This window comes from Castanea sativa, chromosome 11 (genome assembly GCF_040712315.1).
Source record: "Castanea sativa cultivar Marrone di Chiusa Pesio chromosome 11, ASM4071231v1".
Lineage (NCBI taxonomy): Eukaryota > Viridiplantae > Streptophyta > Magnoliopsida > Fagales > Fagaceae > Castanea > Castanea sativa.
Genome location: NC_134023.1, coordinates 15,535,154 through 15,551,749, shown reverse-complemented (window position 1 = coordinate 15,551,749; position 16,596 = coordinate 15,535,154). Strand labels below are relative to the sequence as shown.

Here is a 16,596-nt window from a genome sequence, read left to right as displayed (position 1 = left end):
GTTTGGTGTACGGAATCTAGAAACCATTGGTGGGCTGTTTAGCTATAGCCTTTGGTCATATAAGGAAAGCTTCATATAACCTTTTTGGTTGGACTTGTGGCTCACAGTTTCTGCATCTTCAAGCTCAAACTAACTATTTTTTACGAACACAATGCAAAACAAGAAAGATATGATAATCTATATAGAAGCATAAAAGTAAAGAAGAATATGAGTGAGTGCTAGGGAGAGAAGATGTAGTTGAGATAGCACAAGCCAAAGGGTCCAAGATTGTGTTTCTGTGTCTTGGGTGATTTTCATATTTGTGGTTCAAATTGATGAGGAAGTAAGAGGAGTGACACTCAGTGTTGCTCAATAAAATGGAATAGATTTAGGACTTGCTGAATTTGAGGGCGTGAGTATTGGAATTTTCTGAGTAAAAATGGGTGATTTTGTTTTCTCTACTGAATGTTTGCTCCCCTTTTATTCATAAAATGCTTCGATTTTTAGATCCAAGGGTTGAGGTGTCCAATTTTATTGGACCCTTTGCCCCACATTTAGCAGGTGGATTAGTGTTGACTTGCATCGGGTTCCTTATGATGATGGATCCCTCAAATGGCCATAACTTGGCCTAGTTTCGTGTCAATCTTGAGAAATAGGATTGTACTAGACTAATTTGTGAGCCTGAGTTGATCAATCTTGTTGACTGGCCACGTGAACTAGATGAGTTATATCGATGGGTTTTAGGCTGAACTTCATGAGCCAGAGTTTAGCTGATTTTGTGGGCTGAATTTTTTCAATTTTATAGCTAAAATAACGGATTTTGGGTTTTGCCTTTTCTCTTTTGTCTTCTCTATCTTTTTTTTTTTTTTCTTTTTTTTTTTTTTTTGAGATAAGTATGATAATATAGCCCAAAGATGTGCAACAAGTGTCCTACCTATAAAGTATGAAGTTCTGCAGAGATCTTTCATTTCATTTAATAAATAACTTGGGATTGAATGACAATTTATCCTACTTTAATAGATGTCTGAGGTCGACTTAGAGACTTAATTAGTCCATTTTCAAGCGATTGCTCAGTTAAGAGAATTTTCATTGATGCTATATTGAAGAAATGTATTTCAACAACAAACCATTTGCCCATTACATGAATATAATTTCTTATTCAACAACACTCTCTCTATAATTTTATTGTCACTTCATATCATGATTTAAGACAAAATTTTCAATTTTCAATTGAATGAATACTGTAGAAAATCAATACACACTTCCTACACTTTTCTCTAAGTTACGGCTCCTAAGAAACTCTAACTAAGTTTTAGCCATCAAATAATTCCTACGCATAAGTCACATAATAGTGCAAAGGTTCTGGTTGTAATCCATTGCATCGTATACATAATGATATGGCACACTAGGTTGATAATAATATGGCACACCAGCTTGATAAGTTGGCCAAACCATTGATTGTATTCCAGATTCACTAGGTTTGGTCTCTTGCTTTTGTTTTTCCCCCTCAGTACTGATCGGTGAGACACTCGTTAACTCAGCAGATCCAACTTTCTTCCTCAGCAAAGATGTCAAGTTGACTGAATCAATGTTGTCCCCAACAACAACAATCTGACTGTTATCCTCACCTTGTAGAGAGACTGATTCCACACCTTAACCACCCAAAAGAAAAACAATTTCATCGTTAGTTTTAAATCCCTAATCAATTTTAACAGTGATCAGATAAAAGACATACAAATGAGTACCTTGTACACCAACTGCAATCTGCATGGCCTTGGACCGAGCATTTTTTTTGCCGTTATTTAAGGTGATCCTGATCACTACCTTTTGCTGCAATAAAGTTTAGAAGTGTCAATTAATGACATAAAAATGATTGGAAGTACAGAAGGAACAGAATTTTTAAATAATTGTTCAGCATCATTACCTTCATTTTTTGGTCAGAGAGTTCAAATTCTTATCAGAGAGCTGCAGGGTGTTTTGTTTAGCTAGCTAGTTCTGGGTGTTGTTGCTTAATGTCACAAACAAACACAAAGGGATATATTCCCTTCGTCAGAGAGTTCAAAATCTTATCTGGGAGCTGAGTGTGTTTAGCTAGCTAATTCTGGTTGTCGTAGCTTAATGCCACAAACAAGCTGATAGGAACAACATATATATAGGCAAAAGTTTAAGTTCACAGTTACACTTAAAACAACCTTTTGTTTGTCCTGTCCAGTTTAGCTCCCTAGAAAGTTTGGTCAACTACTTTTCGCGGCTGGGACACGGTTTCTTTTTGATACCCAAAGAATGGTTTGGTAGACTTAGTTAACGGGGGCATATTTCAAATATAAGGACTGTCATCATTAATTGTGGACTGTAAAGTGTGAACTGGATCCATTATACTTTAAATTCTAAAGGATTATGTTCAAGATCAAACAAAAGGATTGAATTTTATTTTATAAATGCACGCCATTTTGGAATGAATCCAGATTAGCCAGGGAATGAGTCCAGAATAAATAAGATGTGAAAGGTCTAAATTTTAGGAGTGGCAATTAATCTAAACTATGAAAAACCAAAAAAGAAAAAATAAATTAAGTATAAAATTCATAACTAACGAGTAAATGTATCACAAATAATCATTTAAAATTAAATCATATCTTAATATCTCAAATAATTAATTATAATATGTTAAAAAAAATAAACCACAAGTACAACTAATGAGTTTATATACTTAAAGTTTGAAAGGTATATTGATGAAATTTCATTTAATTAAATGGGTCAAACAAGTTCTACAAGTTAGACATGAACTTGACACATTTATTAAATGAATCAGTCTTGCCAACTCAAAAACACGAACCTATTAAGCTTCAATTTATAACCTGCTGATTTCATGTCATATATTATCGAGTTCTTAGGTTGTGTCAAATTTCACAACCCCTACTAAATTTTACACTTTTTACTTTTTTTTCTTTCTTTTTTTTTTTAAACATATATAGAAGAAAGTAACTCATTCCATGTTGAATAGTAAAGTTACAATTTTTAGAGCTTTTTATTTTATTTTTACAAGTTAGATTTGGATAGGGTTGAAGTAATATAATGTCTACAATGAAAAGTTGTCACATCACATGAAAAACTTTTTTTTTTCTTTTCTTCTTTTAAATTTTCATTTGTATGTCATTTTAGGCAAATAATAACATACTTTTAGAGCATTGACATCAAGTATGCCAAATACTAAATTTTTAGCATTTGACGTACCAAACACCAAAATCCATACTTCATAAGATGTGTCAAACGCCAAAATCTATACTATAAAATTTTAATGGTTTTTTCTCTCTCCTCATGTCACATCTCCTTTATAAGACATGTTTCTTTTCTCTCTCTCTCTCTCTCTCTCTCTCTCTCTCTCCACTATTTTCTTTCAAAAAAGCTGATTTGTAACTTTCTTTTCTTTTTTTACTCAAAGGAGTTTTTTTTAAGATTATTTTAATGTGTCTAAAATATTAAAATAGAACATGTGATTTAGAGTGTATTGTAAAATGATTTGGTAAAATAAAAAAGTAGATTTTAGTGTGTCAAAATAGCATTTAGCATAGCACAACTGATGCTAGTGCTCTTAGAGCATCAGCTAATGTAAAAAAATGATACATTCATATACCAAATCTTACTTTTACTACCTTAATATAGCATTTGATAAAAACATTCTACATCACATGTTCTATTCTTTTATTTATTAATTTCTCTCTCTTCCTCTTCACTAACTCTCTCTCTCTTTCTCTCTCTGAAACTCACCACTACCCACCACCACAAAAACTAATCAAAATCACCGCCATCTGAAACTCACCACCACTAGAGGAAAAAGAAAATCAACCGACTCGCGACTTAGACCACTTAGATCGGCAATGGCAAAGTAGCGAGAAGGCGAGATGGCAAGGTAGCATGCAAAGGTGGTGAGCAGAGGTGGTGGCAGCGAGAGGTTGGGATTGGTTTCACACACACACACACACACACACACAGAAATGAATAATAAAAAAAAAATTTAGTTTTAGCATTTGTGCCTGTATCGTTCTATCAATAGAGTGGTAAGGTCACAAATGCTGAAAATTGTTGGCATTTAGAACATCTCAAGCAACTTATTTTCTGGTGTTTGGTGTGCTAAATGCTAAAAATGTAGCATTTAGCACATATGATGCTAATGCTCTTATTAGAGCATTAACATAACGTGTTCAAAAGAAAATATATTTTAACATACCAAAAAGTTACTCTATACTTTTAGTGTAACATTTATAATATACCTACATCACATCTCTTTCTTTAGCATATCATTCATTAAAATAACTTTAAAAAACTCCTAAATTTTATTAAAACCAAAAACAAAGACAAAAAAATATCACCACCCTCAAAAAGAACAGCCACCATAAGAACCTACTACCACCACTGGAACAAAAATTTCAAACCAAAACCCATTGAAACTCACCCAAAACTAGAGCAATCCAGCTCAAAATCAACCCACCACCACCTATAGCTCGCTAGCCATCACCACCTTCCAAAAACACTAAAATAAAACCCCAAAATCAACCCTAAACACTAAAACACGTTTTGTTATGACTTGGGAGCTTTTCTTTTGAGATCTAAAAGGTTTTGTGCCTACTTCTTTCAAAGTCACCACTGGAAATCAATCCACATACCATTAGAAGTGGTAGATCAGAAGTTACTGCATATCGGTCATCAAAGGTGCTGGATCTAAACCTTCAAGGGTGGTCTTGGAGTCATAGACTAGAGGTCTATGTTGGAGATCTAAAGCGTGAACTGAAAGTTCATGTTGAAGCAAATCCACATTAACGAAGTCCGAGGGGTTCAGACCTAGATTGGATAATATTAGTTAAGTTTACTACAAATGATATATTTTTTTACTGTAAACTTCTATTTGATGTAGTCGATTGTTCTCTTGGGATTTTTCCCCCAAGTATTTTACCTTAGAACTAAATTGTTTTGTTAGTTTTCCTGAGTCATCATATCATGTGTTGTTTAGTTTTTTGCTGTGCATTATATGTTTGATGAATGTTTAGCATATATCTACCTAATTGATCTAAGTAACAATTTGGCTATTAAATTAGGTTAAACATAAGTGTTTCTGGGGTCTAAAAACTAACAAAGAGAAATAGTAGAGAGATGGATTTGAAACGAAAAGGAGATGAAAACAAAGCCACCATCACAATGGCAATGGCATTCAGTGGCTTTAGGCGGAGCATAAACCATGGAAACAACTATGGTTGAATCGGCTTGATAGAAGAGAAAGGCATTGAGTGAGAGAGAGGAAAGAGAAAAGAGAGACTGAATTTAAAGGGACAGAAACAAATGAATAAAAATGAGTTTTTACATTTAGCATTTGGTCCATACGCTTCTACTAGTAGAAGCATATGGACGAAAATGCTAAAAAAAATGCTAAAATAATAATATATGCTAAAAAAATCATTTAGGACATCTAATGTAGGAGTATTTTAGTATTTGGTGTGTTAAATGCTGAACTTTTAGTGATTAACACACTTAGAGTATTCTCATCAAAGGTGAGATAAATGCTAAAAGCTATTTTTAGCAACAAAACCACTAAAAAGTCCCTACGTCAATGGTGCTAAATTTTAAATTTTTTAGCACCTTGCTACAATAAGATGTTATTACTATCACTCTATTGTAGCAAGTTGCTACTCTTTTATTATTTTTTATTCCCCTTCTCTCTCTCCCCTCATATCTCACTCTCTGCTCTCTCTCTCTCTCTCTCTCTCTCTCTCTCAAATGATTAATAAATAATATTTTAATGAAGTGGTAAAAAAATAGAAGTTTTGATGTTAGATGTATTATAAAGTCATGTGTTAAATGCTATGAAGTTGGTTTTTTAGGTGCTAAATGCGAAAATTTTTAAAACTCTTGATGAGAATGCTCTTATATGCTAGTGCTCTTATACATAACAATAATTTTATCATATTTGTTAATAACTTAATTTTATTGAACTATAACACCATAATAAACATTTGAGGTACCCTACTAGTGAATGAGTCCTATAATTTTAAGCAGGGACGGACCCAGGTAGGGGCCCAGACCCCCCTTGATCTAAAAAAATTAGTAGGTTAATTTTTTTTTAAAAAAAATTGACTTCCCCCCCCCCCTTACTTCTATCTTGGGTCCCCATGAACCATTAACCCAGTAGACAACCCATGTGAATCTTAAAAAAAAAAAAAGAAGTAAAACTAAAAAAATGTAAACCTAGCGGTCCGAACGGAAAAACAAAAGAGAAAAAGAAAAGAAAAATTATGAAGGGAGAGTGCGAGACAGAGAAAGTGAGAGGGGAGAGAGACCTAGAGAGTAGAGAGTAGTTGAGACTCGAGATAGAGAGAAATTGAGAGGCGAGAGAGACCCATCTTGCCACTACCCATGCCATGACACTTCCACCACACGAGACCATCTCACTGCCCACGCCACCACAACGTAGCAAGACCTATCTGCAATTTGCTGCAGGTTACTAGATTTTCCTAACCTAGCTTCGTTGCTCTAGCCTTCACACTTCACACTTCACACTCAAGTATTTAATCTATCTTTCAAAACCTAATATAGTGTTTGTGAATCTCAGAATCTGTGCTTGTGGTGTTTGTGTTTTTAGTTTTATTGATGAGTGATGATGGTGATTGTGGATTGAATATATGAATTTGTGCTTGTGGTGTTTTTTTTTTTTTTTGGCTTTTTGTCTTTGTGACTCTGTTTTTGTGAGGTATGAGTCTTGTGACTCTCTATGTTTGTGATGCTCTCACTTATATTATATAGAAAAGATTATAAGAGAGAGAGTAGAGTTTGTAGAAATTAGAAAATATATTAGTGTTTGACTGTTGTTGTCTTGTAGTTGGGCAATAACATTGGGACAAGAGATAGAAATAGGAATAGACTAAATAGTGATTCATCTTTCAAGGAATAAAAATGGTAAAGTTAGGAAAATTGTTTGTTGGTAGTGCATAATAAATTCATATCGCCGGTAGTGGGACTAGGTGAGTGACAGAAAAAAGAGATAAAGACAGACAAAAGACAAAGACCAAGACAAATCATATAATATACTAAATTGTCACACAAATTCAAGAAGATAACAGCGATTCACTTGGCCCTATCGTTAACTCATAATACTATAACTAGCAATTTGACATTAGATAAATTTATAAAAGAGCGTTGAGTTCCCTTTTTATAAATAATGTATTAAGAAACAATAGTATTTTGTGTCTTTTGCTTTTCTTGGTAGGTGATTATATCTTAATATATTAAGAAACAATAATTTTTGAGTATTTGTCTTAGTTGATAGTTTGTTAATATTATATGGATGTCTATTTGAATTTTTTTTTCAATTATCTCCAGCCTCCCCAACTTGAATTCCTAAGTCCGTCCCCGATTTTAAGTATCATTGATTCTCAAAACAAAAATTAATAACAATTTTTAGTAAGGAAAAGTTAGCGAATGCCCTAAGCGTATTGGTTTGGGAATATTTTTAGAAACAATTTATGGGAAAAGAAAAGAGTAATTGCTTTTTCTTTTTTAATAGTTTTTTATAATAAATGCCTTAAAAGTACTTGTTAACCTGTCCACTTTTATGTATCATCATTGCCTAACTAAGAGCAATACTAACACAATCACTTTTATTATGCATCCATCATAATTAATCACTAAAAATGCTTATAACAAATTTAGTTTTTCCCTAACTTATTGGTTAACTTCAGCAAACAAAAAAAAAAATTTATTGGTTAACTAATCTGCCAGCCTTTGTGGAAAATCAAAGTCAAAAGTTACAAGATTTTATGGAAAATGGCCGTTCTAATTCAAAAGCACTTAAAAAAAAAAATGTAAAACCGATTAGCCCTAAAGCAAAAGCACTCGATGATATAGGAAAACTAATAGAAACTTCTCTATTATTAAATTTATCTTTGCATTGGAACAATGGAACGATGTGCATCATGACGTGACCCAATTATTGGACGTGTTCCTACTTCCTACTCGTTTTGATTGATATCCATTTTTGAAACCATACTTTTTTATTAATAAAGCAAACTTTTTTTAATTTTTCTAAATAAAGGTTTTTTAAATAGTTTATTTATATTAAAAATACTGAAAAAATAAGTTGTACCAATGAGTATCATACTAGTGTAAATCCCCAACTAGACAAAAGCTACTAACTATACACCAAAAATAATATAGGATTTTGTTGGCATTTAGCGTGATTTTATTAATAATTTTGTTAGTTGACATGTTTTGCAAACTATTTTGTTAAGTAGCATCTCAATTCTTAAAGACTCGTGTTCAAACAAAGCTAAGACAGACTAAAGAAAGCTGAATCATGAAGCATCTGTTGTCACTCGTCATCTAGAAAAAAATAAAAAGTGAATCATTTCATTTGGCTGGGGGACCAAGAAAGCTGAGGCAAGTAGTACAAACCTCTAGCTACTAATTTGTTGTTGCTCTAGTGAATTTGTTTTAATGGGACATCAAATTTAATGGTGGGACACGTGAAAGGTAGGCATAGGCTTCTCTTCTTTTATCATCTTCTGAGAAAATTTTTTCCTTTTTGGAATTTGAGTATTAGAGACTTGAGTTCCATATGGATTTTTATCCACATCAGCTTTGCCACCTCTTGGAACTCAAGTCTAAGACTCAAGTTCCTTCATCGAACTCGAGTTCCAGAGTCTTGAGATGCTAGTTTACAAAATAGTTTTGAAACCTGCCAACTAACAAAATTATTAAGAAAATCGTGTTAAATGGCAAAAAAATAAGGTATCAATAGCCAGTTTACAAAAAAAAAAAAAAAAAAAGAACAAATTTCCTTATAAGAGTAGAAAACATTTTCAAAAACATTGCATACTCAATAGATCACCACAAAGAACTCTTTTATCTCTCTTCAACTCCTCTCCATCGCTACATACCAACTGTTATCCATCATTAACTGGCCATTGATACCCCCATATACTAAACGGTGCCAACTGACCATTAACTTTGTCATTTCAAAAAAAAAAATATATATTCAAATAAGTAGCTTTCCCACTAAATTTCCTACATAAAGCCCAAATTTAGGGTATTTTTTCCTTATTGAAGCTCCAAAATGTCCTCAAATTTTGAAAATATTTTCTCATTTGAAGTTTTTTTTTTTTGTGTGAATGAAATTTTATATATATACATATATATATATATATAATTGTTTAAAATTACAATAAATATTAATGATTTTCATGTGATCTAAACAATAAAGAATATTTTCTAACTCGTTTTCCAAATCATAACTAAATATGAGAAAACTAATAAAGTTTTTCCGAAAATGTTTATTGAATATGTTTTCCGATAAAGAATACTTATAATCTTCCATTCAAGGGAAAAAATGTACCACTAAAAACTCTATGAATAAATAGTTAGCACATAACTAGTAGTCAGTATGCAATTTTTTATATAAACAAAAGCTTCAAACTAAAAAAGGATTTATAAGTTTGGGATTTCTATTGCCAAAAATTAAAATTTTGAAATTTAATTTAAAAGAGGATAAATCTTGGGAGATCTTTTTATGCAGATTCCCTTAAAAAGGGAGGAGGAGGGGGGGGGGGGGAGATAACTTATTTTGTGGTAAGAATAACAAACTTTTGACTTCTACTTTGTTTTTAAGGTCTTGAAAAATGATTCATCGGAGTAATTTAAAAGTAGAGTTATCAAACACGTTATGGAAAAAACTATTTTTTTTATGCAATCAAGATTCACAATAGCTTATAGGATAGGATTCATAGGGGGGAAGTGTATAAAAAATTTTCAACTTTTTTTGTGGAGGTAGTGGTATAAACAAATTTTAGTCTAAACAAAAACTTAGACTACCTTTTATCTGTCCAGTAAAAGTAGTAGAGGAATGCCCTACAAAAAGTTGGGTATTGTGCTTTTAGAAGGCAAACGCACGGTTCTCTTTATGAAAAGCCAATGAATGGTTTGTGGTCTTCCGGACTACGCACAAGGGCATGGGCTTTCTTAAGGTTCTTTCTCTTTAGTTGACCCGGTTATGACCAGTGGCGGAGCCAAGATTTCAATCCAGGAGGGGCAAGATTAGAAGTCAATATTAAAAATAAAAAATAAAAAACAGAAAAAATCTATATTAACAAAAAAAAGCAATAACAACTATATGTGTCATATAAAAACTAATTAAACCTAAACTATAGTTAGACATTTAAGTTAATACTATAAAATAAATTGTGGAAATAAATTAATTTGAAAAATATTAAAAGTATAGCAATTTACTTGCAAAGTTGTATACACGTTTCACTATCTTTTCTTAATTGTTTTTGAAATTATAGGTAAAATTCGACTTTGTATTTTTTTTAAAAAATAATTAAAATTTTGTTCATAACATAAACCCACAATTTAAAACTGAAATGTCAAGAAATTGAGGACAATAAAAAAAAAATTGTGTAAAATATAGGACTATCAATTGAAATGTCATAAGAAAGACACTAAAATGCATGATGATGATGATGATTATTATTATTATTATTATGGTAAGTGCATGATAATTAAAAGCTAACAGCTGACAAGTCAAAGCTCTTGGAGTGTGTTATTGTTCCTAAGGGAAATTCTTCCATTTATTTTTTCTTGTGTCAGGAAACTTTTTCCTTTTTTTTTTCCTTCCTTACACGCTATCATTGACTTATTGGGCATTAGGTAAGCTTGTCATTTTCCCTTTATTTCAGCAGGCCAAGAAGCATTTTTCCTGATTTGTGTTTGATTTCTGCATCAAGGAAGGTAAAGCATTTAAAAAAATTCCTAATAGTAGTAATAAGGAATATTTTAGGAGGAGTCAGGGGGGGCACTTGCCCCCTCTCGCCCCCCCTTGGCTCCACCTCTGGTTATGACTCATGTCTACATATGAGAATTGTTGTCGTTTTATGTATGGATTATCTAATTTTTGAACCTAGTTTACACAAAAAATCAACTGATGTTCTTATTTGATGATAATGAGCAATCATCATAAAGTGAATATCATAAATTGAATTTTTATTTGAGCATCAGAATAGATAGTAGGATGAACTTTCTATTGGCACGAAGAAAAGTTGAAAGTTGAAACCCCTTAACCTTTATAACTCAGGCAAATGACAATTGAGGTTACCTAGAAAGAGCTGGGATTCACCTTCTGAGCCTTTAAATTATGCTAGTAAAGTATTCAATCATAGAAAGATGGCATTGAAATAAATAGAAAGAAACTTTTTCCTGAAGTGTCCCTTAATTCGATAGTGGTCACGGTGGGTGGGTATGTTACATTTTCAGTTGATTAATTATCTGCACACCAGACTTTTATGCTATACCAAATATCAAAAAATATATATAATATCTTTTGAAAAATTATTTTCTATTTTCCCACATAAGTTTTATATTAGTGTTGTGAGTACTTAAAAAAAAACATTACAACTACAATGCCTGCAACTCATTATACAATGTCTTAAGCTCGACTCTAGAAAAAACATATTGGTTTAATAAATAGATTAGATCCACTAGTAGATGCCAGAATATGAAACCAATTAATTTTATAGTTCATATTAGATATTACAAATATAAATATGTATTTAGTGTTATATCATTTAAAAATTTAAAAATAACATAACACCATTTATACTATTAAGTATACAAATGATATTGTAATTGTTGAAATTGACTCTTTTTTTGTTTGGAATGAAACATAGAAGACTTTCTTTAAATACAATTTGTTAAATTACCAATTGTCCCAAAAGCTTAAGTTATTAGGATATGATAAATTTAATCATTTAACTAATATTTCTAACACTCCCCTTTACATGTGGGCCGAAACTACATTTTAATAGGTGAGACCCAACATGTGAAAATTTAAATGGGAAGTAGAGTGGAGAAAACAAGAATCGAACTCAGGATCTCATTCTTTGATACCATGTTAAATTACTAATTGTCCCAAAATCTTAAACTATTACGATATGGTAAATTTAGGTTGCGTTTGGGATTAGAGTTTAAAATCAACTTATTTTACTATTTAACTTATTTTTACTACTATTCAACTTATTTTTACTGCTATTCATGGGTTCCATTGCACTTTTTTATATTATTCATGGGTCTCACTATATTATTTCGGCTAACTTTTACCTTTATCTATAATATTTTTAGCAGAAACTTTTAATTTCAGCTAAATAAGTTGTTCCCAAACGAACCCTTAATCATTTAACCAATACTTCTAACACAATTACCTTTCATTTATAAATCCATATATGGGCTATTAGTATGTTTTTTCAAGCATCCAAAATAGAACAAATCTCACAAAGAATTTGACTGGATTAAATGAAAATGACAATTTCATCAGGGATATTTTATTTATAAGTTATTAGGTGTGTGTTAGGCTCCAACTTAAAAAGCTAGCTTATTTTACTATTGAGTTTATTTTTACTACTATTCATGGGCCCACTGCACTTTTTGGTACCATTCATGGGTCCTACTATACTATTTTAGTTAACTTTTACCTTTATCTACAGTACTTTCAGCAAAATAAGTGAATCATAAACAGATCTTTAAGAAAATAAGCAGTCTATGGTGTTGGGTCTTTTATGATGATGAATCCCTAATATGGCCATAACATGGCTTAGTTTCGTGTCAATCTTGAGAAATTGGCTTTTATTGAACTTTGTGAGCTTGAGTTAATCAATCTTGTTGACTGGCTTCATGAGCCGAGTTCAGCTGGTTTTGTGGACTGAATTATGTCAATTTTACGGCTATAATAATGGATTTTGGGCTTTCTCTATTTTTTGAGATAAGTATGATCAAAATTCAAAATTGTGCAAAAAATGTCCTACTTATAAAGAAGTCATTTATCTATAGTACTTTCTCCAAAATGTTTTTCAGTTTCAGCAAAATAAGTGGGTCACAAACAGACCTCTAAGAAAAATAAGCACTATGTGGTGTTGGGTCTTTTATGATGATGAATCCCTAATATGGCCATAACATGGCTTAGTTTCGTGTCAATCTTGAGAAATTGGCTTTTATTGAACTTTGTGAGCTTGAGTTAATCAATCTTGTTGACTGGCTTCATGAGCCGAGTTCAGCTGGTTTTGTGGACTGAATTATGTCAATTTTACGGCTATAATAATGGATTTTGGGCTTTGTCTATTTTTTGAGATAAGTATGATCAAAATCCAAAATTGTGCAAAAAATGTCCTACTTATAAAGAAGTCATTTATCTATAGTACTTTCTCCAAAATGTTTTTCAGTTTCAGCAAAATAAGTGGGTCACAAACAGACATCTAAGAAAAATAAGCACTATGTGGTGTTGGGTCTTTTATGATGATAAATCCCTAATATGGCCTTAACATGGCTTAGTTTTGTGTCAATCTTGAGAAATTGGCTTTTATTGAATTTTGTGAGCCTGGGTTAATTAATCTTGTTGACTGGCTTCATGAGCCGAGTTTAGCTGGTTTTGTGGACTGAATTATGTCAATTTTACGGCTATAATAATGGATTTTGGGCTTTGTCTATTTTTCGAGATAAGTATGATCAAAATCCAAAATTGTGTAAAAAATGTCCTACCTATAAAGAAGTTTTAAGAGATCTTTGATTTTATTTAGTAAATATCTTAGGATTGAATGACAATTGGATCTCCTTATCCTCGAGTTTTTTTTAGAGAGTTTCAACCTATGGCGTCTACTTCTGATGATACTTTTTATCATAAAACGAAGACACTAATTAGTTTTTGGTATAGAAGCGGGTTGAACTCCAAATCTCTTATTCAACCATCAGAGACTTTATCAATTGAGTTAAGTGGAACCCCAGATCTCTTATCCCCAATTTATTAGATATTTTGAGGTCAACTTGGAGGTTTAATTAGAGGTCCATTTTCCACCAATTGCTCAATTTAGAGAATTTTCATTAATGCTATATTGAAGAAATGTATTTCAACAAAAAACCACATGCCCATTACATGAAAATAATCTCTTATACCGCACTCTTTCTTTATAATTTTATTATCACTTCATATCATGCTTTAAGACAAAATTTTCTCTTTTCCATTGAATGAGAACCATAAATAATCAATCCACACTTTTCTATACTTAAGTGCTCTTACTTTTGATTCTTAAATCAAATTCAATCTCAGGAACCATATGTAGAATCTAAGTTATAGCACCTAAGAAAGAAACTCTACCTAAGTTTTAGCATCAAATAATTCTTGCACATAGGTCACATAATATTGCAAGAGTTCTGGTTGTAACCCGCGACTTCATATGCATAATATGGTGCACCAGGTTGATAATAATATGGTACACCGGCTTGATAAGTTGGCCAAACCATTGATTGTATTCCAGATTCGCTAGGTTTGGCCTCTTGCTTTGCTTTTTCCCCCTCAGGACTGACTGGCGAGACACTCGTTAACTCAGCGAATCCAACTTTCTTCCTCAGCAAAGATGTCAAGATGACTGAATCAATGTTGTCCCCGACAACAACAATCTGACTGCTGTCCTCACCTTGTAGAGAGACTGATTCCACACCTTAAAAACCCAAAAGAAAAACAATCTGATCATTAGTTTTAAATTCCTAATCAATTTTAACAATGATCAGATAAAAGACATAAAAATGAGTACCTTGTAGACCAACTGCAATCTGCATGGCCTTGGACCGAGCATTCTTTTTGCCATTATTTAAGGTGACCCTGATCACTACCTTTTGCTGCAATAAATTTTAGAAATGTCAATTAATGACATAAAAATGCTTGGGAGTACAAAAGGAACAGAACTTGTAAATAATTGCTCAGCGTGGTATTCATTATTACCTTCATTTTCCTGGTGAGAGAGTTCAAATTCTTATGAGGGAGCTGCAGGGTGCTTTGTTTAGCTAGCTAATTCTGGGTGTTGTTGCTTAATGTCAGAAAGAAAAAAGAAAAGAAAAGGATATATTATCTTCGCCAGAGAGTTCAAAATCTTATCTGGGAGCAAAATGTGTTTAGGTAGCTAGTGTCGTAGCTTAATATATATAGGCGTAAGTTTAAGTTCACAGTTACACTAATTGTTTATCATGTCCAGAAAGTACGGTCAACTACTTAATGAAGCTTACACGCGGTTTCTTCATGAAACCCAAATAATTGAATGGTATGCCTGACTTACAGTTGACAAGTCAAATTCAAATATAGGGACTGCCATCATTTGTGGACTGTGAAGTTTGATCAAGATCAAACAAAATTTTGAAATGAATGCAGTTTAACCATGGACTGAATCCGGTATAAATAATATGAAAAAGAAGAGCTATATTTTACACTTCGTACACCTTTTTTTGTTTTTTTCTTTTTACCAAAGAAAAAAAAGTTAACTCATGTCATATTGAATAGTAACATTACAATTTTTTTGATTTTTTTTTTTCAAGTTAGATTGTGATAGAGTTCTACTATGATAAGTTGTCACATCACATGATAATCCATTTTCTTTTTCTTTTTTTCTTTTTCATTTGTTTGTCTTTTAGAAAAATATTGACATACTTTTATACATTACAATAATTTTATCATATTTATTAATTACTGAAATTGCATTGAACTCTAACACCGTAATGAACATTTGAGGAACTGGTGAATGACTTTATAACTTTAAGTAGAAAAGTGTTACGTCTATAATGTTTTCATAATGAATTTTATGTGACAAGTTATTATTTGTTTTAATTTAAACCCACTAATGAAATTATTTTTTTATCTACTAGTAACAATTAGCTAAAAAAAATTGTTGTGAAAATATTATTAGACACAACATTTCTCTTTTAAGTATCATTCATAGTCTAACTAAGAGTAATGCTACTAATACAACTACTTTTGTTATATATCTGTCATAATTAATCTGCCAACCTTATGGAAAATTAAAGCAAAAGCACTTTTTCTTTTTTAATGTAAAAGTGATTAGTACTGTGATTAGACCTAAAGCAAAAGCCCGTGATGATAGAAGGAAAATTAGTAGAAACTTCTCTATTATTAAATTTATCTTTGTAATGGAATGACGAGCATGAAATTTCAGTAGAAACTTCTTAGTTCTCTATTATTAAATTTATCTTTGTAGTAGAAACTTCTCTATTATTTAATTAGTCCAATAATTAGGAACATGACCTAATTATTGGAAGTGTTCCTACTTCCTACTTTCCTGCTAGGTAGTTCTTACTCGTTTGATTCATATCCTTTTTGAAACCAAACTTCTAAAACAACTTCTTCTTTTTCTAAATGAAGGTTTTTAAAAAAAAAAAAAAAATTGTTTATTTCAAAGAATTGAAAAAATAATAATTTGTCCCAAATGAGTACTGTAGAAAAAAATAGTTTATTTTTTTGCTGCTGATAATAGGAAAACTTCATAAACTAAAAAACTAATATTCTTCTCAAAAAAACTATACATAACACAACAAGGCCTGAAATAAAAGCACATGATAAATTAGAGCTTTTCGGACATTAGAAAAACCTAAGGTTACTTGCCCATTTTGCAAGACCTTGGGTTGCTAGCCTTTAAGATCATAAACTCTTTTTTTTTTTTTTTTGAGGTAAAAGATAGAAAATATTATTGATTTGAAAAATGATAAACTCTTCTTAAAGCCAAAGCCCCTGCTTTATGAAAGAGTGACTAT

At 31.7% G+C, this 16,596-nt stretch overlaps 2 protein-coding genes across 2 annotated transcripts; both read right to left on the bottom strand.

Annotated features, from left to right (window-relative positions):
- Positions 1 to 1,071: 1,071 nt before the first annotated feature.
- On the bottom strand, positions 1,072 to 2,085 carry LOC142618033 (heavy metal-associated isoprenylated plant protein 46-like). Its single transcript, XM_075791011.1, has 3 exons — positions 1,904 to 2,085; positions 1,725 to 1,809; positions 1,072 to 1,631 (listed from the first exon to the last, which is right to left on the bottom strand). Exons 1-3 carry the CDS (start codon positions 1,907 to 1,909, stop codon positions 1,321 to 1,323), a joined length of 402 nt encoding a protein of 133 aa, XP_075647126.1. The 5' UTR covers positions 1,910 to 2,085; the 3' UTR covers positions 1,072 to 1,320.
- An 11,837-nt stretch (positions 2,086 to 13,922) lies between these two features.
- Positions 13,923 to 14,932, bottom strand: LOC142617914 (heavy metal-associated isoprenylated plant protein 16-like). The gene is made up of 3 exons (XM_075790886.1): positions 14,780 to 14,932; positions 14,592 to 14,676; positions 13,923 to 14,498 (listed from the first exon to the last, which is right to left on the bottom strand). The coding sequence occupies exons 1-3, from the start codon at positions 14,783 to 14,785 to the stop codon at positions 14,191 to 14,193; spliced, it is 399 nt and encodes a 132-aa protein (XP_075647001.1). The 5' UTR covers positions 14,786 to 14,932; the 3' UTR covers positions 13,923 to 14,190.
- Positions 14,933 to 16,596: the final 1,664 nt, after the last annotated feature.